Source organism: Rhinolophus ferrumequinum, chromosome 3 (genome assembly GCF_004115265.2).
Source record: "Rhinolophus ferrumequinum isolate MPI-CBG mRhiFer1 chromosome 3, mRhiFer1_v1.p, whole genome shotgun sequence".
Lineage (NCBI taxonomy): Eukaryota > Metazoa > Chordata > Mammalia > Chiroptera > Rhinolophidae > Rhinolophus > Rhinolophus ferrumequinum.
In genome coordinates this window covers 39,391,930-39,415,949 of record NC_046286.1, presented here as the reverse complement: position 1 = coordinate 39,415,949, position 24,020 = coordinate 39,391,930, and the positions used below count along the sequence as shown (strand labels likewise).

The 24,020-nt window shown below is 36.4% G+C and overlaps 1 protein-coding gene across 1 annotated transcript in view; it reads left to right on the top strand.

Annotated features, from left to right (window-relative positions):
* ELOVL4 (ELOVL fatty acid elongase 4) overlaps positions 1-24,020 on the top strand; it is a 31,024-nt gene continuing 7,004 nt past the window's right edge. The window contains exons 1-3 of the mRNA XM_033103175.1: positions 1-400; positions 20,780-20,967; positions 22,135-22,215. Of these exons, the coding sequence (XP_032959066.1) occupies positions 301-400; positions 20,780-20,967; positions 22,135-22,215 (369 nt within the window). The 5' untranslated portion in view covers positions 1-300. The remainder of the gene's footprint in view (positions 401-20,779; positions 20,968-22,134; positions 22,216-24,020) is intronic.

Here is a 24,020-nt window from a genome sequence, read left to right as displayed (position 1 = left end):
GGAGCGGCGGCGGCGGGAGGCGGCAGAGTGGTGCAGCGCTCGGCGCTCGCGGCAGGAGCTCATCTTCCTCCTCTTGGGAGCCTTGACGGTACCATCTCCTCTGCCCGGCTCGCCGCCGCCGCCGCCACCGCATCCGTGCCCCTGCGGCGCCCCGAGAAGGAGGAAAAGACGCTGCTGGGCCGCCGCCGCTAGAGGGGTCCCCGGCTGCAGCTCGCCCCCTCGGCCGTCGCCTTCGGTTGACCCTCTCGCGGGGTCTGTGCTTTCTCCTCCCGCCGCCGCCTGCTTGCGCTGACCGCCGCGATGGGGCTCCTGGACTCGGAGCCGGGCAGTGTCCTGAACATGGTGTCCACGGCGCTCAACGACACGGTGGAGTTCTACCGCTGGACCTGGTCCATCACAGGTAACGCCGCTCGCTGGCTTCCCCATCCTCGCCCGGCCCTGCGGGAGATACCAGCCCCCGGCTTCCGAGCGCCCCGGCACGGGCCATAGAGCCCCTGTCCACTGCGGCTGTTGGGATGCTACGGATCCGAGATGCCGGGGCGGGGGACCGCTGTTAATCGGGCACTGGTTAATCTGATCCGAACCTTAGGGCCTCCCCCTCCCCGCGACGCTCGCACGGTTTCCCTCTGAGCCTCCACCATCTCTCATCAGCTTCTCGGATGCTGGAGGTGACACATCAGATGGAGCCTGTGCTGCTGAGAGTTCATCGCTGAAACCGCCCCACCCTATATTCCCATATCTCCCTATCTCATCTGACAGTTCTAATGTATGCAGATGATTGGTTTTAACATTTAGTAATATTCTGTATGGAGAGATGGATGGGGGAGGAGGGACTCCGATGGTAGTTGTCCTTTTGCTTCGGCCTCCTCGTTGCTTTGACACAACCTGCTAACCTGCTACTATTTTGTCTAGCTTGTCCACCTATAGTATAATTTGGAATGAAAAGTAAAAAGCCACCGTTTGGCATCTTGAACCTTGAAGAATGTTAGTTTACGGGGCTTTTTCAACAACAATTATGTTTGAAGTGATTGTCTATAATGGATTTGCGCAGTGCAGTCACGGGGAGGGGAAGGCTAAAACACCGGGAAATAAATGTCTTTAGGAAGGGGGTCTCTACAGCAGCACCTAGAGGCTGCCCCAGAAGTCTACATATATAGTTTTCTTAAATCAGCAAACTTTTCCCTTTAGTTGTTACAGTTTGACAGGACCGGCAATTGGTTGAGTTATGCAGCTCTCCTAGCAGAAGCAAGGGTGATGTTATTTTTACATTGTACCATTATTTTCTTCAGTTGCTTGGGTTGCTTTTGGTTTAAGGCATTTAAAAGTTTTTGAAATAAAAATTAGGTGAACAGGATTTTAGAAATTATGTTATGATTTAAGTTTTTTAATCCTTTTGCAGTATTGCATTGCATTCCAGCAGGGGAGAAAATTAAGGTACCAGTTGTGACTCTGCCTTCCTTCCCTAGAAATGAAAATATATTCCGGTAGTTTTTGTTTGTTGTTAGAGTAAATGGAGTAGTGGTTACAGCATGAATACCGTATAATGCATGGCATATATGTTGTGGAGAAAATGTGTTGCTGGAATTATTTCTGGGTGAGACAAAATGATTCTTTGACATTGAGGTGGTTTTAACTTCTTTAGAAAAGTGTGTTCTTTTTCAGAAGCTCTCACATTAAATACTGAGAAGTAAGCTATTTAATTAGCCATTGCAACTGAAAATGGTTGAAAGACAGTTTTTAATACAGGTTTTCCTTTTTAAGTCTTTCTTCTATGTACTGTTACACTGAAGTTTTACTGTACCTACAAAAGCTGGGAAAGATGCCCTTTCCTTCATCTCTGAAGTAATTTTTGGTTATTTAAACATCGCATCAGTGTTTGCAATTACACAGTTGTGCAGAGCTGAACATCAGACAAGCTCTTTGGCAGGTAATTAATTGCACTCTGCATAGTTAAGAGTTCAGACATTGTCAAGATCCTCCAATCTCCATATAGCCAGAACCACACCCAGGAGTTCTCATTCGTATCTGTCATTCCCTTCCTGGCTCAGAGCTTTCTCACTTCTTGAGTCTCAAAGAGAATTTAGAGCAAAGATAGAGTACACCTTTCTGTGATGCTTAATTCCTTTCTAATGATGTTTGTGTAAAATACATCACGAATGAAATAGGGAACTTGTGCGGTTGCTTTATGTGAAAGCTTGCTACTTTCCTGTGAAGGCATATAAAATAATATAATATTGTGGGCCAAGCCTGAGAAGTGGGAGTAGCCACCAGGACACAAGTGACCTCTCACTAGCAGGTCGGAGGGCAGGCATTCACCCATACTCTGGCTATCCACTTACGAAACCTGAGACTGCTTCCCTGCTTTCTTAATGAGCTAGCTACCCAGCGTAGGTAGATGGTATTTCTTAACTAACGTAGAGGCTTAGTGGGATATAGTCTGTTCTGCCTTGCTGCTGTGTGAGGAGGAATGTTTTTTAGATTCAGGCAGAACAGACCTGACGCCTATGGTGTCCTATTTCCTTTCACTGCCTCACCCCCTCCTTTCCATGCTCCCCAGGTACCTTTTCTTGGACTCATTCACACACTGCTCCAGTTCCAAGAGGATCTCTTCTCACTATAACTTCATGAAAATCTGGGTGAAGGAGTTTCAAAGTAGAAAAGTCGCTTATTAGATGAGCTGAAGAAAATGTTGATGAGTCAGATGTTTGGAAAGAAGGGGGAAATAAAAATGGGTGGAGAGATAGATGGTCTTGAGAAATAGTGGTGAGTGTCGTGAATGGATACAAATTATTCACGGAGAACAAGAATTGAGCGAGGCTCTGTGCCCTTGAGTGCTTTCATTCCCAGGACTATCTTTCTGTTTTATTTGTTCATTAAATATTTCTTTCCACTGAGGTTTCTGAGTGTAAATAGCCAGAATCTACTTTGGACTGTCATGACAGGAATAGTTACAGATTTGTAGAGTATATTTGATGATTCGAGATATTTTTGTCCTAGGGCAAATAGTTACTGCAAAAATATCACTTTGAGCTATTGTATCAAATGGTGCTATTTAATAAAACATGTCCAAAGCACTGTATACAAACAGAGCTTTTCAACAGCATGCCTCTAGCAAATACAGAATATGGCCCATAGTATATTAACACAGAAAATGTTACTTTTAATTTGTATATTGGAATTAAAACTTTGGAAGAACTATATTTTTAGGCAAACAATAAAACATTTTCCACTTTCCTATATTATATTTTTAGATATTTGGAACAAGTTAGTTAATCTTGGTTGATATTATTAATACATAGGAAAGTATAGACTGATATGGGACTTTGTACCAGTTGGTGAGGTAAGAGTAGGTACTTTAATGTCATTGTGTTTATTTTTTTCTTCTGTTCTTTTACTTTATGAGTACATTAAAATTATTAGGACTGGCATCCTAGACTCAAAGTGAATAGCTAATCAAGAAAAGTTGTATGTAAATTTTTTAAACTGATGAATCTAAATAGTCCCCAATCTGTAAATACTCAATTTATCTGCATCATCCATTGCGTTCATTTATTATTTTAACAAATGATTATCAGTAGCCTTTTGTGTAACTAACATGTAGCATGAAAACATCCTGAAGAGTTTATAGCCAGCATGCCCATAGTAAGGCCAGATGTGTTCTGAGCCACCATATTTCTTTTTGATTCCATATGTTTAAATGGCCATTTTTTGTGGAGCATGTATGCACATGCATGTGTATATGTGTGCAGGTGGTTGGCCTTGCTCTCTGTTCACAGATATAGTACCTCACATTTTGGTGAAAAATTTGTGTCTACTTGGGAGTTGAACTTAGAGCATAAAAGGCCAGCCTAGCTGGGTCCTTAAATTCACTTCGGAAGGGGCAGAAGGGAAAAGGTAGTGAATGGTACAAGAGAAAGAAGGATGGTGATGAAATGTGGGATTTAGGCTCATATAATCATTTGGTCTTTCCACATGACTTGCCATGTACAGGCACAGTACTGGGCTCTGGAGAGAGAATGAGGACACTTTGTCATTGACCCCATGCAGCTTATGAAGTCTAAAGAAAAATGACCATGGTCTGAGGGCAATGTGATCTGTCAGTCAAGCCTAGCTTGGGAGTAGGGAAGGTTAGAAAAGCCCTTCTCTACTCTCCTCATCTCTGTTTCCACCTCTACTGCAGTCTCGAGTTGTGCCAAGAATATACCAGCCCTGATTTTAGAATATTTTAGCTGTTTCATCATGTGAAGATGATGTGGATACTATTGGAGAGTACTTCGATAAATAGACTAAGGAAAAGGGTGTCAAAGACTGAAAATCTACAGAAACTGGGAATGTGCTTAAAGGCCAGTGAGCTGTCTGTTTTGCTGAAACTGGGGGCTTGTGGCGGGGAGGTGAGGGGACATTTAACTCAACTCCAATAAGCTGGGCTAAAAGCGGTTCCAGAGATTTCTAGGCCCCTAAGGAGCATGTATGTTAAACATTGTATAGTATATTTATATTAGCTTTATTATTTGTCACAGTTAATGTATAGATTTTTCATTTATGTTATTGTCTAAAATTGGTTTTGTTTGTTTGGATTAGCCTGGGAAACCAGTCATTATTTTTAATATTTCTCTGAGAAAAGACATTTCAAGCTCTAGGCAATTAATGACAAATAAGTGGACCATTACCAGTTCCTAACATGGGATCTCCTTTGGTCAGTGTTTTTAATGAGGTTCTAGAGTTATCCTTCTCTGATAACCTCTCTGGAGCCCCTAAGAGATCCATGCCATTTTATGGTGTTTTATGTTTGTTTTTTGGTTTGTTTTGTTCTTGTTTTTTCCTTCATCACAGTCTGGATTTTGTTTTTGTTTTGTTTTGTTTTTTTGTGGCAGACTCCTGGACTTGAATAGCTGATGTTCTTGTCCATTTCCAAGAGCATATAGCAGAAATCCTATTGCAGATGGAATTCCAAGAGGGTAAAACAATGCCGACTCTAAAACTGGTGTCAGGACACTTTTATACAGTTAGGTTCTTTGATTTAGGGAGAAAAGATTTTAAGAATGACCCAGATAATTATATCAGACATTGCATTTGTAATCTTAAGAGCCACAAAGAAGTTGGTCATCCTTTTAAAATTCAATTTGCTTTTTTCCCCTCAAGTCACATAATGACATTAGTAAATGCTTTAATATTGTTAACGTAAGTATTATTTTGAATTTGAGTCACTTATTATATTGAATTAAACATATATTAGCACATATAGAAGAGCTATGTAACAGAATTTGTCTTTTCTCACTTTAGATGACTCTTTTTTCCTTCTCATTATCAAGACATTTCTCCTGTTTAACAAATCAAGGTGCTATTGTTTTATTTTCCCTCGGAATGAGATTGTATTATATTTTTAAAAATCATGTGAGTTTGGACTTTTAGAAAAGAGAAGAAAGGAAATACATGGCTTTTCAAAACCAAATTTCCTTTCTAACCTGGTCAGTCAGTATTTCCCTGCTCACAGACCTGCAGTCCTAGCAAACTTGGAAAGCTCACCCTTGAGTAAAATATGACTGTGTCTAACTTTGTGTTTCATATCACACTGTTGCCTTTGCCTTTACCCTTCTGTCCCCCACCCCTCTTCCCCCACCATGTACTCTACAGATGGCCTTTCACCAGAGTCCAGTGCAGTTTCCCTTCTTCATGAAACCTTTCTTGGCCGTGGTACCCTGGAACCTTCATTCTTTCATCTGATCTCATTGCCTTTAGCAATTGCTCATGTACTTCCTTGTGCCATTATTTCTGTGATTCTATTGTTGTGAACTGTTTAAACCGTTATTATTTACCTTTTCACATCTCTGTATTTTTCTCCCCAACACTGAGGAGTGGCACAGGTATTTGTTGATATGATATGTATCAAGAGATGACCCCCTTAATCTAGCATAAGTTCAAACAGTGATGTATTTTGTTTACTAAATACTAATAAGGTTTTGGACCACACTAAATTACAGGAAAATATATTTGGTAATTTTTATCACCTTAGCCATAAATTCAATTGATGTTGACTATATGTAATGAAGGAATCAAACTATCAAATTATTAATTAGCAAAAAACAGGGCTGTGGGTGCTTATGCTGTGTCCGTGCAAGTGCATCGATTGTAACAAATGTACCACTTTGGTGTGTGATTCTGATAGTGAGGGAGGCTGTGCATCGTGGGGTAAGGTTGCGGAAGTGGACAGGTGGTATATGCTAACTCTCCACTTTCCACTCAATTTTGCTGTGAAAATTGCTCTAAAAATAAAGTCTATTTAAAAGCAAAAACAAACAAACAAACAACAACAAAACACTTACTTTCAAGAGTTTTAAAATCAGACATAATTCTTCTCCCTTCATTGCCTATGCGGCATTGGGATACATGTGGACGTGAGGCGGGGTAGCATGATACAGAGAATGGGAAGAACACTGGACTTGGATTTAGATGACCGAGGCGTTGGCCCTGGATTTCCCGCTAATTAGCTTTGAGAGTTTGGGCAAGTCCATTTGCTTTTCCAACCTCAACTTTTTTCATCTGTACATTGAGAGACTTGAAGTACGTCATCTCTAAGGTCTCTCCTGGCTCTAAAATTCTAGACAGAGGTGCAACTTTTAAAAATTCTTTAGATAGATAAAGCAATTTCACATCAACGCACATTGATCAATAATTTAAAAACCTCATTCTATGTAATAGTTCCAATTTTTTCCAGCAAAACTGTTATCAGTGCTGCCCAAATATAAAAAAAATTAGATTCCTTTTTTATCTTTTTTACTTTCTCTTTTCTGCTCCATAAGAAATAGGCAAAAGAATAGAAAAACAAAGGGATACAGATATTTAAGCACCTGCTTTGACATAGCACTGTGTTGTTATAAAACTCTATTTATCTAAATGTTCCTTGAGTTAACTATTTTGTCAAAAGTAGTAGCAATAACATTAAAGAATAAGTTTACTATACATTATATACAGAGGGTGCCAAAAAACTGTATACACATTTTAAGAAAGTAAAAAACTATTAAAATTGTAATACTCAATATATACTGATAACAAGAGACGAATACAAGTCATGAATATACATTTTTTTGGCAACCCCGTATAATATGCCACTTCAAGGATGGCTTGTTACATGGTTTTGGGCAAATTATTCATGGTCCTTTAGGTCTTACTTTTATACCAGTGCTGTGAGTGGATTGAAACTACATGATCTCAAAAAGAAATAGAAACTACGTGATCTCTTAAGGCCACTTTATTGAATCTTCATATCTCCTAAAGCAATGGCTTCCATAGACTAAACTTAATCTTTATATTCTATAAAAATGCAAAACTTTATGTATCATTACAAAAAATTTTTAATTGTAGGCATTTTATCTGTGAGCATTTCTAATTTAAATTTAAAAATATTTGTAAAGTTGCTAGAAATTTGTAGGTCTTAGAATATGGGGAAAACAAAAGAAACTAAATGGTTTTGGTGTGTGTTCCTTAACTCAAAGGCTAATTTTAAAAACCTTATTTTTATCATATCTTTTTCTTGGAATATTGTCATTCTTAAATAAATACCTCAATATGGTATTTTATTTGTTTTACATTTTAATTAGAATATAAATCTTGGAATTTGAAAGGCAAATGAATTAATCCACTTGAGGAGTCAATTTCGGTTAGGTGTCCTCACATAAAGGCTTTTATGATTTTGAACGGGAGTAGCCAAAGAGTAAGCTTCTCTGTTTTCATTTTTATTTCTTTGTCAAATGAAAACTTAGGCACAAGATATATATTGTTAAAGAATTTCATATATTTTAGCACACTCATGTTCATAGCAGCACTATTTATAGTAGCCAAGAGGGGGAAGCAACCCAGATGTCCACTGATGGGTGAATGGATAAACAAGATGAGGTATATACATACGATGGAATATTATTCGGCCTTAAAAGGAATGAAATGCTGACCTTGAGGATGTTATGCTAGGTGAAATAAGAGAGTCACAAGAATACAAATATTGATAATTCCACTTATATCAGGTCTCTAAGGGGCTAGAAAGTAGCAGATAACAAGGAAGGCAAACTTGCCTTTGTATTTTATTTTACAGTTTTTACCAAGAACTTCACAACAATCGTGGGAGATAGGCCTGACAAGCATTATTTCCATATGTTTAGAAGTTCCTGAGTGTCACAAAAGCTAAATAACTTGCAGATGAACACGATAATGGAAATGGGCCTAAACAGGTTGTTTTTTTGTTCCCCCATTACACTAGCCAAGCAAGAAAGCAATAATCAATACTCCAATCTATGTATCTTCTCTTATTTTACCTTATCTTATACTGCTATCTTATCTACATAGTATCACTGTTTAGAATACTAATTCTGAACAGTCATAATACCACCAGAGATAATCTAAAGACATTTGAAATGATCAAAGGGAGTGTAAGGGCTGTTGTATGAGATTAAACTAAAGAGTGATATTTATTTATATACATTTATTTATTCATACAATATATATGAATATATAATTTACATATAAAATATAAAAAGGGCTATTTAGCTTGAGAAGATGAAGTCGACCTCCATATGATGGAATGGGCTACCACCAGAAAAAAAGTATATTCAAAGTGAATTATAAAAGTGTTTACCAAATTTCATAATACAAGAACTGAAAACTATTGTTACTTAGTGTAAAGGAATAAATTCACTGTTATAGAACAAAAGAAAATATTTTGGCCAAAGTTCCCATTAAAACACACATGCACACTCTGTATCCTCAGTCTTCTTCTTCTTCTTCTTCTTCTTTTTTTTTTTTTTTTGCCAAAGGAAACACCATTTCAATTTTTTTAAAGCCTTAAGATCATTGGCAGCACCAAAGGGGGTGTTTGGACTCTGAACTTCCAGGGATGAAGTTTTATGAATGCTTTTTCTGAGAAGCCCAGAAAAATATGAAAACTGGGTGAGAAGGAAACTACTTACCAGCATTCTATCTTGGCTTCCAGGATATGAGGCATTATTCTTTTGTAACAACATTTTATATATATATACACATATATGTATATATGTGTATCTATCTATCTATATATATATAGATAGATACACATATATGTATATATATATACATGCACATATATACATATATATTAATAAAAATATATGTAATAAAAAATATATCTAAATAAAATATGTTCCCCCAGACCTCTTCTTGCTCCATCACCCCATTGGTATTGTTTCCCTTTTCCCTATGAACTGGCTTTTATGAATAAGTCATTGTTTTTAAAACCATGAATTTAGATACCATCTACACATGGTGAAACTCACAGCTATTTACTGAGCTTCTAGTAGGACCATTATGGATTATAAAATGCTGTAATATGCCTTTTATATACGTTATGTTATTTGATGTTCATAGCATCCCTATAACGTAGGTATTACTTAACCATTCTATGATGAAGAAATAGAGTTAAAAATACACGGCTAGAAAAGAACAGATCTAGGATGATTCAAGATCTTTCTCCTTCCCACATGAGTGACCTTTTCCTACAGCAGTACAGCCTCCCTATTCATCCAGCAAATAATGTTTTATTGCTCAGTAATAATAGTGAACCTTTATGGCATGCTTACTGAGTATCAGGCACTGTGTCCAATGCTTTCTATGTATTATCATTTAATTTTCATTTTCCTTTGGGCTAGGCACTAGTATCCTCACTTTCCAAATACTGAAAATTTAGAAAAATATTCTAAAATAATTTAGAAAATATTTTTTTCCTAAATACTGATTTTCCCTGGATCTTATTCATCTAGTACTAACCATCCCCAAATCAATCTCAGAGTAATCAGTTTTCAGCTTGAGTTACACATTGATTTCCTCACCTCATCTATGTTACTGTCTTTTTTCCTTTGCAGTCTCTGACTCCATCCCTATTTACTTTTCTTTCTATGGGAAATTCTGTAATTTCTCTCACTTTCTACCTTTATCATGATCTCTGTTTAGGCAAACTTGGAACCAAAATTATTTTTTCCTCTGCTTTTTAACATCTTCATTCTTTCAGGGTCTTGGGTGACTATGGTACAACTGAGTTACATAAAACATTTTTGCTCTCTTGTTCCCAACCCTGCCCCAGACTCTGAGGCCATTTGTTCTCTCATACCTTCAGACACCGTAGCTTACCCTGGCCTTGCTGGTGAAGGTCTCCATTCCTTCCTGCCTGCTCATCACACTCTGACCTCTTCGTCATTTTTTAACCCAGTTTCTGGCTAGTTCACTTCTGCATTCTGCAAGAACTGACCTTTTCTTATTTTCATCCAGGCTCTCTTCCAAGCTCAAACCATCATTCTCTTTCCTGAGTACATTGGTGGTTAAAGCAGAAATTCCCCATGCTCATCAGCCTGATTCAACAGGAAACTGATCTCTCATTTATCCACCACATTCAGAACCTGCATTTTATTTTTAGAGTGTATCTCAGATCGTTCGCTGTATCATTGTACTGAGTTGTGTGATCCTTTCTTCTCTACTTTTGCCTTTTTCACCTCACTGATACCCACGCTGTTAATTGGCTTGGAGAATATGTGAAGCACCATAATTTAGGCTGGAACCTGGAAGAGGCCTGATGGTATTATTTAGTTTATCCCATTCCCAGAGATAAGATCTTTCTTAAACTTTTCTTAACAGTTATCTACATTTTTCATTAAAAATTTCTTTTAACAAAAGTTTAAGGCTGCTTATATACTAGGTAGGTATTGTTATAGAGACACAGCAAGGACTTTGGCCCTGGTCCTCACCATACTTACAATAAATGGAGGAAGACATGACTACCTCCTTAAGGAAAGGACTGCAGTTTACCTTTGGGGTGCTTTTAGTGTACAATATGGCATTGAGTAACCATTATTTTTGTGTGATCAGTAAAGGCAAATGGATTTTTAACAACACCACTTGTACATTAGTGATTAGTGGCTCAGCGTGAAGAAAAGATGGAGTTGATTTGCCACTGTTGGTGCTAACTTACTAAAGAAGGATGAATCATTTTAGAAACTAATATGTCGTACATACTTCTTGATGTCTTGAATATACTCTGAAGCTGCTCACTATCTCTAGTTGGTTGTTAGGCTTGTATTTTTCTTTTGTTTATGGTAGGTTAAATAGATGTAGGTGTTGTTAGAAGAGAAACAAGTGGCTGATTTATTCAGGTAGATTCTAGGAACAAATTCGTCAAACTTTCATGACTTGACTATGTGTTATGTAAAGTAGGCCCCCATTTCTGAGCAGACTAGAGCAGTTCTTAGATTTTAAATGTGTAAATCACTTGGGAATCTTATTAAAATACAGATTCTGGCTTAGTAAATCTGGAGTGAGGCCTGAGATTCTGCATTTCTAGTGAAATTCCAGGAGACGCTTTTCTGCTGGTGCCTGGACCACACTTTGAATAGCAAGTGAATGGAGTATTCCTAACTTCTTTGATAATCTGCTACTGTGTACTACTATGGAAAAAGAAGAATTTAAAAATGATCTTCAGCTGTTGACTTTAAAATTTATTTAAGAAAATCAAACAATGACATGGCTTTTGTAGAACATTTCATTGTTTTTTACCCCAACAGAGACTTATATATCCTTTAGAACCATATTGATCAATAACTGTTGCTTTTTTTACCTGAATCAAAAGGGCAGTTTTGAAATGTCCTGAATGTGTATAGTTGCAGCAGCTATACATAGTAAATTTATTTTCTAAATACTTTGTGATTTTCATTCAGTCTGCTAGGCCTCAGTTGAGTGCATCCATTTGCTGAGTGCATACACTGTGCAAGTTTGTGCTGTAGAGATAAGGGATACAGCCTCTTCCCAGTCAGTTGTGGGACACAATTAAGCAAACAGTGATGGGATAGGTGCATGGTATGACAGATGTAAACACTTTCAAGTGAGCTTTAAAAGTTTTACAAAAAGTCCATATTTAATACTTTCAAGGACAAAAAGAGTTCACGTTGGAGGGGCTTCCTTCAGAGGGTTTTCAATTTGAGCCTCAGAACAACTCCTGTGGCTTGGTAATCTTATTATCGCCCTTCCCCCCATCTTACCTAGGAGGAAATTGTGGCTCAGAGTTTCAGGTTCACAATCTTTGGGCTCGGAAATGACTGATAGAGCTGGAATCCAGTTGTTCTTCCATCGGGTCCTGTTCCTTGCCCCTGTGCCACACTCCTTCTGCTCCACGTGACTTCCCAAGTCCTCACCCAACTAGAATTATTTCCTACTGTAATCTTATGCTCTTTCTTGTTAATTCTAGGAATTTTTAATTTGGAAAATTAAAAATTTTATTAATTTTTTTGAGGGGAGACGCTGACCAGTTTAGACCAATTGGGGAAGAAGGCTCATGATGACGGGTGGAAATCCTGAGTTCTAAAAAATGTTAAAAGATATCAGACTTTCAAAAAAAAAAAAAAGAGGTCTATTTAGAGACTTTTAAGGACATTGCTTTAATGTACCTAGTGGTAACTTTTTTTTAAATTAAAATTTATTGGGGTGACAATGGTTAGTAAAATTACATAGGTTTCAAGGGTACAATTCATTTATATATCCCATTGTGTGTTCACCACCCAGAGTCAGTTCTCCTTCCATCACCATATATTTGACCCTGTTCACTGTCTTCTACCTCCCCCCTTACCCTCTGGTAACCACTAAACTATTGTCTGTGTCTGCAAGTTTTTGTTTGATTGTTTGTCTTGTTCCTTTGTTGCTTTCAGTTTTATATCCCACGTATCAGTGAAATCATATGGTTCTGGACTTTTTTCTGTGTGACTAATTTCACATAGCATAATAATCTCAAGATCCATCCATTTTGTTGCAAATAGCACTATTTCATCTTTTCTTATGGCAGAGTAGTGTTCCATTGTGTATATACATAGTGGTAATTTGTTGTAAGAATTATAGTTGTTTGTATGTAAGTAGAGGTTTCTAAAAGACTTGCACTACTTTAAAACTATCAGATGGATTACAAGTATTATTTATTAAAATCTGGTTTACATTTTCTGTAAAAAGAGGTTTTTTTCCCAAGCCTCTCTGAGTAATTCAAAATTCAGAGTTAGACTTGTTATGTATTTGCTCTCATGAATATATTATAAAATGTGCGTGTCTTCTCAGTAGGTAAGTTATAAAATGTTCTGTCTTCTCAGTTTAAACTCTTTCCCTAAGATTAATTATTGATGGTAGTTTTTCTTTAATTTGGTTTAACTCTTGGAAGAGAGCAGGATTTAGTGGTTGGATAATTATCAGTAATATTTGACAATGCCAACATTTGTTGAGCTTTTATTCTGTCAGACACTGTATATATAGCATCTTATTCCTCCCAACAACCTCCTTTTATCATCTATAAGATCAAAGAGACTAAATAACTTGCTCAGGTTTATTCAGGTAAATGAGGGAGCCAGGATTCTAATTCTGGTAGTCTGATGCGAGAGAGTCCATATTCAGAACCTAGAGAACTCCTCTAGATCAGGAAGAAAAGGTCTAGAAGACATCGAAGGGCTTGATTTTTAATGGGAGGGGCTCAGATTATTCCTGACATGAGACATTTGTGTGAAGATTTAGACTGGAGAGGGAATAGCAGAAGTAATGACTTTGTGGCATCCATGTGTGCTAGAAACTTTCACATTTAATCGTCACACATCAACCCTATCAGATATTATTTCCTCATTAAAAAGGAACAGTTGATTCTCCATCTATAGAATCTGTTGCCTACCCCATCATTTTGGAAACACCTTACTCCCTTGGTCTTCATGACCTCATTTTCTATTTTCTCTTCTTTCCTCTCTGGCTGCTTTGTTGCCATTTCTCCCATTCTTCCTGTAAGTGGTCCCCAGGGTTCAGTCCTTGCTCATTTTATTCTCTCATTCTATGTGCTCTTCCCCTTATGACCTCCAACTCTGACGTGGTTTTCATTGCCAGTGACTCCTCTGTGTTTCTGCAGCGCTGGCAGCCCTCTGCAGCTGAGCCTACTGGCTACCTCCACCCAGCTGTCCCACAAGTACTTCAAACCTAAGATGTTTAAAAATTCACCTGGTCATCTCCTTCTAGATCTGCTCCTCTTCCTTTATGCTCTGTCCTGGATCATGACTTCACCATCTGTGCCACCAGCCAAGCTAGAAATCTGGGAGTTCTCCTGAACATTTCTTTCACTCTCACCCCTTACATCTAAGTCTGTAGATTTACTTTTGTAACTTTCATATTGCCCATCTGTTCCATCACCAGTAGAGCCCCCTGAATCCAGGTTTCCATCATTTCTTGCAATCTAGTGGTCTCCAACTCTGGCTGCCCATCAGAATCACCAGGGCACTTTGAAATCATAGTGTTGGGCCCCACGCACAGAGATTCTGATTCAGTAGATCTGGGGTAGATTCAGTAGATCTGGGGCCTAGGAGTTTATTTTTTAATAAGCAGGTGATGCTTATGTGGGCAGCCTCGCAACAGACAGATGTTTGAGAACCACTGATCCGACTGATCCCTCCCTCTTGACATGTCCTCTTCAGTACTTCTTCCACTGCCTCCACCATGAACTTTTAAAAGCCAAATGTGATCCCCTATTTTTAACCAATTAAGTATCTCCCTATTACCTACAGGATAAATTCCAACCTCTTCACCATGGTTTGTAAGACTCTCCCAGTTCTGATCTGACTTATAAATCTTTAGTAATTCTTGCCATCTTTCATTGTATATCTCTTTCTCTTTAGGCCTCCTTGGTTTCTAAAATAAGTGTTTTATTTTTTGCTTTGGGGCTATTTATACATACCTATGGTTCTCTCAGGTAAGAGGGAGGGCCTTCCTCCCTCCTTGTCTGCTTGGCAAATTCCTCTTTTATTTTGCAAGAAACAGTTAAAAGGTCTGTTCTTAAAGTCTGCCTTCTCTCTTCTCTCCTGTCCTAACATTGTTCTTAAGACTGGCCTCTGATTTTGCACTCCTTTTCCTGCAAAGCGAATGATTTTTTCATGTCTGTCTTCTCCTCTAATAGACAAGAAGTTTTGAGAGGTTAGGGACAAAATAACCTGCCCCAAATCACTTAGATCAGAAGAGGTAAAGAGTCTGACTGTTCTATCTACCACGCTATGTGATTTTAAGATACAAATCAGGTTAAGAATAAAAACCTATTGGTGGAGGGTGTTCAAGACCAGCCCCACTTTAGGTGGACGATTTTTCTTCCCATTTTTTATAAAGGTATAATTTATACATATAAAATTAACTATTTTTAGGGAATTGTTTGTGAGTTTTGACAAACACATATAGTTGTGTAAACAATACATGGCCTTTTAATACAGATAAAATTGCGGGCTTGCTGACCAAACTAATGTTTGTAAATACATCAGTCCTACTTGGCATGAGCTTTATGAAACAGTCAAAATGTTCTAAATGGAAACTATTTTCCAAGAAAGAGTTAACCCTTAAGGGTCTAGAGGATTAAGGTAATGTGTCTTGGTAATTATTATTAAAATAAAGTCTCTGGCTCCTGAACTTGATTTGCTTTGATATTTAGCTTTAGATTTGCTTAAATTTAATTTAAAACTAGGATAGGGAATTCATTTTGAAAAAGACAGCTCTTTCTGCTTACACAGCTCTTTCTGCTAAAGAAAGACCCAGTGGTTAGAAATTTTCTGAATTTAGATATGATTTACCTCCCCAAAACTTCTTTTCGTTGATTCTAATAATATACTCCAGAAATAGAGAATAAATTGGATCTTTCTTTAGGTCTATTAGTATTTGATGAGGCCTCTTTCTTTTTTCCAGGCTAAACATCCTTAGTCCTTTCCCACAACTCCTTGTGTCATGGTTTCCAAAGTATTCATGATCCTAGAATAGGTCTGCCAGATACAGCACCTAAGGAAGTGTGAAACTTGGTTTGTTTGAATATCTCTTGTCCTTTTTTCTGCTAAAGAAACTTCTGTAGGTCTCTCTTATTTTCTTTCCCTTGCAGGAACATGATTGATAGTCACAATTCTATTTTAAAGTACCATTTGTACCTATAATTTAAGAAGAAATTGGGACATTTTTCTCCCTTAAAATTAATAGACATGGTGACTGAGTGGTACTGGAATAGTGGCTAGGATACATAAAGCAATTGTTCTACCTTCCTGGGCAAGTCTCTATGAATCTCATTTTAAAATAAAGGGATCATTTCTAAATCTAAAATTCTATAACTCTAGTTTAGATAAAGGTTTACATGCAACATGAGAGACTTAATTAAATAGGTTCAAAATAAGAGCAAAATCACTAACATACGAAGGCATAAACATATTAATAATACACAAAGAAGACAATTTGACAAACAGTTCTACTAGAATCAATTTATATCTGTGCCATATTGATCCCCTCCAAAAAAGCTTTTCAAGCAGAGAATTTTCAAGAATGTTACATAAAACCCATTTGAATCTTGGTATTCCTTCATGACAGAATTTGACTCTAGTGGTGGCAGGAAGGATAGGGTTTTAATAGAATGTTCTCTCTCTCTCTCTCTCTGTCTCTCTCTCTCTCAATAGATTAATGGTATGTATTCCCACCCATACCTGTGTACAATTAGGATGTTGAAAACATACTTGAAATGTATTTTCTCCTACTCTAACATGCATAATCTACTTTTAGATTCAGTGCAACTGAAATGAATAGGGCATTTAATTTACTTTTAAAATGTTATTAAAAAACAACAACAACACTCAAACAGAAAGAGATCAGACTTGTGGTTACCAGAAGTGGAGGGTGAGGAAATGTGAAATTGAAGGAAGATGGTCAAAGGTACAAACTTCCAGTTATAAGATAAATAAATACTAATGATGTAGTGTAGGAAAGTTAAGAGAGTAAATCCTGAGTTCTCATCACAAGGAGAAAGTTTTTTTGTATCTATATGAGAGGATAGACATTAGCTGAACTTACTGTGCTAATCATTTCACTATACATATATAAATCAAACCATCTTTTTGTATTCCTTAAATGTATACAGTGAAATATCTCAGTTATTTCTCATTAAAACTAGGGGGGAAAGCAAAAAAACAAAACAAAACAAAAAACACAAGCAAATGCACACATCTTTCTTAGAAGGAAGGCAACATACAAAGTTATTTTAACAAGTGCATCAATGAAAAACTGGATAATCATTATTTTAAGGTTTTATAAATTATGTAAAGCTTCAGTACTCATGATTTCCATTTGCTGTTCTAATCCCTCACTTTTTTTTCATTCAAGACTTGGGTAGGGGGACCTGTTTAGTAATGGTGAATTTTCATATCATTGTATGACACTATTGTGATGCACTCAGTCCTTTTTAGTGAAAAGAGAACATAGAAAAGAAGTATAGGATATTTGAACCTTGTCAGAAGTACTAAAGGAAATATTACTACAAGTAGTTCAAAAAGACACAAGTAATTGCAAAGAGCTGGAGGAATTCATAGAAATATTTTCACAGGATGGGAGTTATGCTGTGGTTCAGGTCTCTTGACAATTATTTACTACAATTTCCATAAGAATCTCTGTAGGTGGAATTTTTGAGAACACTCTGACCCTTGTAAACTGTAAGGGCTAATTTGAGAAGGGTGTGGTGTGAAATGTGGGCTTCTATAGGCTGAAAACAGGGCTTAGTTTAGTGGCTGCTGAATGAATGCATGACTTGCATTGCTGGGCAAAGAAATGAGGGCATTGCCTTTCTGTCCCTGGAGAAAGCAGTGCATTTAAGACACTGAGCCTAAGAGAGCATACATGTATTCACTAAATACAGGATGAAGTGTCGTTGACTTAGGTTGAAGTTATATCTGAACCAACCCAGAGGAGGATATGGGAAGAAGCTGTAGGAAAGGATTGCTATATACTGAAGAAACCTTGAATATAATAAATGTACTGCTGGATTTCACTGAAGGGATAGAGAATGAAGGACTAATATGAAAAAAAAATTATCCCCTCCTCATTTATTCGTCAAATAAATGTTGAGATACCTAGATAGGCCTTGCAGTACAAGAATGAAAGACCCAGCCCCTGCCTTCAGGGTGATTACATTTTAAAGGAAGGTCGCTGGACAGTGTGATGGGTGCTGCAAGAGAATAGAGACCTATGCAGGTACTCTGGCAACACAAAATGGGTCCCCTGATAAGTGAAAATTGCCTGTTTTTTGGATCCAGTTTCCCTCATTTTCAATTCCATTCTTCCTACTAATTATTATTTGAAAAAGTAACAATTTTCAGAAGTTAAAAAAACACCACCACAAGAAACCTTAGGGATCACCTAGTTTCTTGGTACTGAAAAGGGGGTCCATGGAATATTGTCATAGCATCAGTTGGAGTTTCCAAGAAAATGCAGAATCTTCTTAAAGATGGGCTGTACCCTAGACCTACTGAGTCAGAACCTGCATTTTAACTATGCCCCACCAGTGATTCTTCTTCTCCTTAGAGTTGGAGAAGCACTAACATAATTCACCTTCTCTCTACCAGGTTTTGTAGGGGACGAAGACAGCCTGTGCCCTATGCACAGTAGCAGAGCTGGCATTAAATCTCAGTCCATCTGTTTACTGGTGGTCTTGCATGATTTCTCTGATAATTTGACAATTAGACAAACAGATCTACTAGAATCAATTTATATTTGTGCCATATTGCTCTCCACTTTATCTATTCCCCTCCACTTTTTCTATTCTCTTATTGGTCTCTGTTAGTGTTTCATATTGTCAGATCTTTAGCTTGTTACTCATGTCTCTTTCTCTCTTTGTTAGTTCTCTCTTTCAATTTCTCTGTTGAATGAGAGAATGGCACATTATACGTCAAAAATAATGCATTTTTATTTATTCTTGATTTCAGGGAAATTTTTGGACTTGTTGCTCCAATTTTTTCCTACTTGCTGCTCAGAACTTCCTTTGAAGTTAATAGTAATTCTGTATGTAGTAAAGAGTGACAAATAACTACATGATGTTAGAAATTAGAATCTCCCTACAGATGAATCTATCTTCCTTTTTTTGTTGTTGTTGCATAGATGATCCCTTAAAAGAGTCCTTTTGCTCTTTGTATCAATCTCATGGAAAAAACAGTACCTGCCCTTTGGTTTGTGGACAGGAATCGCATGCCAAGCAACTCCTTCTTTAGTGACCTGAAGTAGAGCAGGGCTTTAAGGTTTAGGGGGTTATGTATCAGCTTGTTTTTTCCTATAATAAAGAAAAATAAAGTAGATAAATAACCCATGTTTTAAGGGGACCTTCAGCGTGGAAAGATAGGGTCATAGAAGTATAATAGGACAACATTAAAGAAAAGTGAACAGCCACTGATGGGATCACAGCGACACAATGCCTTCAACAAAAGCCGGCCACTCCCTCCTTGTGAGAGGTTTACTCTCTCTCCTGTCTTTTAAGTATTTGAGTTTAACTTTGGAATATGTTTTGATTTAAGTGATAGAACCTTAATTTCCATGGATAGATGGATAGAGGGCCTCCTCTGTAAACTATGAAATACAGATAGTTTTTCCGTTTTTCATGTCCTCATACATGTTTTTCTTTCAAGTCACTATCCCCCCTTTCTAACAACTTTGATTTCATAGAAATCAGAGTTATTATGTCACTTCCTGACTTTGGAGATTATGTGATTAAATATTGTTCTACTTGTGCTTCATGTCTTTAGATTCTATTTTTTGTTGACAATATACAGAAACAGATTGATTTATTTTTAAGTAAAGTATTTTGAGACACAATTATCTAATCCAGAGCTATTTTGCATTTATAGTTTTAGTAACAGTGTCAGTTTAAGTAGGGAGACCTTGTAATGAGCAATTAAGTGAAATTTATTTAGGCTAGGTTTAGGAACTGGCTGAAAAGTAGAACATTTTTTTTCTATTTTTACTATTTTAAAAACATATGATATTCCTCAAAATAGAACATACAGATGTTTTGCATTACCAAGAATAAACTAGACATCAGATTCACAACCTTTTAAATGCTGATTAGCTTTTAGAGATATAAAATTTAATTTCAATATCTTTTTGTAATGTATTTTTGTTATCCCCATATTTCATTTTCATGCTTCTCTTAGAAATGTTTTACTTGTGACAAAATTCTATTATAAAATTGATTCATGGTTGCATATTTGAATATTAAAGATAGTTGGTTCATTTTAAATGAAATAATGTATTGCTATATATATATTTACATATATGTAAGGTGAAGGATATATGCTTGAGAGAAAAAGCACATTAATTGGTTATATTCTTGGGTAAAAAATAAATAGACTCATGTTCTCGAGGAAAAAGTTAGAAAAATGTGTTGAATGTGGTGATTACCATTTAAATAAATCACAGAACCGTAATGATCTCTAACATAATCCCCAAAATATAACTGTGCTCTTGTCTTCAGTATCCAGAAATATCCCAGGAAATGGCTTCCATTGCCCCTCCCTCTTCAGTGTATTGATTCATTTCTGCTTTAGGCATAGGTAGGAGGGAGCAGGTTCCAAACTGCGCTGAAATATTTCACATGCTTAATATGGAAGACAGGTTTCTCCTTACAATAATATCTATGGAATCTTTCCTCCCAAGCTTGTCCTGAGTTGTTTTAGTGAGCTGTATTTGTTGTCTTTACTCTCTGGGTTCTCTGTAAACATCATGTATGCCATATGTAATGAAACTTCATTTTCAAAAACTACTCACAAGAATTGGTCTCGTTTCTTTGGTTTTTATGCCGTGCATTTTTGTTGGGACTCAAAAGTCAATGATCTGTACTTGGTCAAACTAGGAAAAATAAGTTGAAATGTTCATTTTGTAAAACATGTATTGTTTAATGAAATTTTATGTTATTTTGTTCTCTCTGTAGATAAACGTGTGGAAAATTGGCCTCTGATGCAGTCTCCATGGCCTACACTTTGTATAAGTACACTTTATCTCCTGTTCGTATGGCTGGGTCCAAAATGGATGAAGGCCCGAGAAGCTTTTCAGATGCGCTTAGTGCTCATTCTCTATAATTTTGGGATGGTTTTGCTTAACCTTTTTATCTTCAGAGAGGTAGGTAATTCCCCAGGGTTATTGGAAATTAAAAAATGAGAATATGTAAAACCAGCAATGTAATAGTGTACCCTAAGATAACTGTTAGCTACTCTAAAGGTAAGTTTTATATTATTGACATTTTTCATTTTTGGATAACAAAAATATGAAACATACATCAAGTATAGGACGGTTTAAAATGGAATTTGAAGCAGACAGATTGGATTCTAAAATAACCCTTATTAGCTGTTCTGATATTGGAAGTTGACTTTTCTGAGACTCATTTCCCTCCACAAAACGGGATAATACCTATCTTGTTAGGATATCAAAGATAAAGGTGAGATAATTTTTGCATAGTGTTTAGCACATATTAAGCACTCAGTAAAAGGTTGCAGCTATTTATTTATAATTCCTATTCAGAAGTTTCAGGTTTGTAAATGATCTACTTATGCAGATGTAAAATACCAATTTCAAGTTAAATCTTATTACATAATGTATTGGGGTTGGAAGTAAAATGAGTTAGCTGTTATACAACCGGTGCTACGAGTCATCATATAGTTTTCTGGGCACCAGCAAATTTTCCGTGATATTTCGTAAGGAAATCCTAAGGCTAGATTGACACAGCCATATTTTCAGTTAAGAATGAAAGGCATTTGTTTCCCAAAGACTCCTCATTAACATTCTGTATGTTAGTGCACCAGAGAACTGCACTGACGATGCCAGGAAAATAAATAGTATTCTCTTTTAAAAAAAAGTTCTTTAATTGTCATCTTAGCCTACAGAATCTTAACTTGGTAAAAACAAACAAACAAACAAAAACTTCTATTTATTTGAAAACTTTTACCTAATTTGTTAGATGCAAACTACTCTGGATCAAGAATAGAAATCAATGCAACTCCTATATCTGAGTCATGGTCAATCAAAATTTCTCCTAATATTGTGAAGTAGATAGAGCTTATGTCTCAGTACAAAAGTTAAATGTGATTTTTAATTTAAAATAAATTGACACATTTAAAAATAAATTGACACAGTACATTTTAGAAATTCCAACACATTAAATGTTTAATGCATTTGAAATTTTTGAAGATAATATTGCTTTTTAAAATAATCTGAAAGATTGCGTATTATATTTAGCATTTTTAAATGCTGTATCTATTTTACTCTAAATATTATTCCCTTTTTTTCCAGTTATTCTCAGCATCATATAAAGCAGGATATAGCTATATTTGTCAGAGTGTGGATTATTCTGATAATGTCAATGAAGTCAGGGTAAGTACATTAAAAATATTCTTAATTAGTCGAAGTGGGTTTAATTTTATGGTCCCCGATCTGTGAAAAATGTACTTTAATATAGTGGTAAGAATGTACTGGATTGTTTTGAGTCAGTAAAACTACGCTTTTTAAAAAAGCACATAATTGAAAATCTGTTTTCATACATGAAATCTGTCTTTCATGTGATGGTGTGAGAGTGAATATGTGTTGGATTACTAGAATGCAGTACTTAAAAAAAAGTTCAATGTTGAGTGTAAATATGATATTTTATATTTTTGTTGTTTTGGGTCAAGAATTGAAATTCAGAAAGAGAGTCTAATTCATTTGTTAAGAAAGTGTGAGGGAAAGCACATTTTATAAACTATATAATGTTTCTTAAATTAAGTATAGCACAATTTGTATAGGTGTAGTGTCAATTTTTATTATATTTGCAGAAAAAGAAATCACTAGTAACGTAATGGTATCATATTTTACCTGCCAGTCACCTATATTAGTAAAATTACCATTTTACTCAGGTGGAAGAAAAAATAAATTACCTTATTTTATTAAGTATGTATTGAACTCCTCTTGTGTACTGTGGTTCATATTAAAAATTATATACACATAAAATATATATAACATATATATGTCTTTTGTTACATGTACTATACATATAGTAATAATATAATATGTATTAGCTACCCTTGAAAAAAAATAGCCTTTTGGGTTGGACAATATAAATACCGTGTTTCTTATTGTACTATAATATAAGACCGGGTGTTATCTAACATAATATAATACAAGACCGGGTCTTATATTAATTTGTGCTCCAAAAGACGCAGGAGAGCTGATTGTTCGGCTAGGTCTCAGTTTCGGGGAAACACGGTAGCAATGTTCATCAAAACCCAAGACCAACAACCTGCCTTAATGTACTTACGATTGTACGTCTTCACTTCCCTATTAGCTTATGTGCTGATGAGCAAAGTCACTCTTTTGGTTGACATACTGGTTTTATTCATTCACTGTATATGTACTGAACATCAGTCATAAGCAGATAGCGTGAGGGGCACTGGGGACACAGGTGAAAAGACAGAGGAGATCCCTGTCTTTGTGGAGCTGACATTCTAGTGAAGGGTCAGAGAGGCAGACAATAGTCATATAAACAAATGGTTAACAAGAAAATAAAATGTGTGATATGACCAAGAGAGAACGAGAGGACTACTTTATTCAGATTTGCTGGCTAGGAGAAATTTTCTTCTGATAACCATATGGTCCGAGAACCTCCTCAGTGAAGAACTGACTTCTGTGGTCTCACTTGGTTTGGGGAGAGGAAAAGGAAAAAGTGTTTAACTTGCTTTCTTTTATGGGACTGCACTTAGAAAAAACCCTTGGGTGAAACAACATACTAATGTTTTTAGGATAAAGTTTTAAAAACACCACTCTGGTAATTGAGAACCTACCCTCCTGGCATGCATAAACAGTCAGTTCTTTAAAAAATTAGCTATTGTGAGAATTGTAATCTAGGAGAAGAAAGAACCAGAGATTCACAACAGATTACATTTGAAATTTTCATCCCTTTGTCTTCTCTTCTCTAACATTAGATGTAGTAGAATAAATGACTCAGGACTCATTTTTGTATTCATTATAATAAACAAGAAGTATCACTTTTCACTTTGTTGTAGCTATTTAGATATATCTAATGCAGTTTACAAACAAAAGATAAGAATTATTTATTACTATGCATGAATCATGACTAATTTAGAGGCCCACACGGGGAAAAACATAAGACATCTCTTCTAGATAAAGCTTACTATACCAAAATG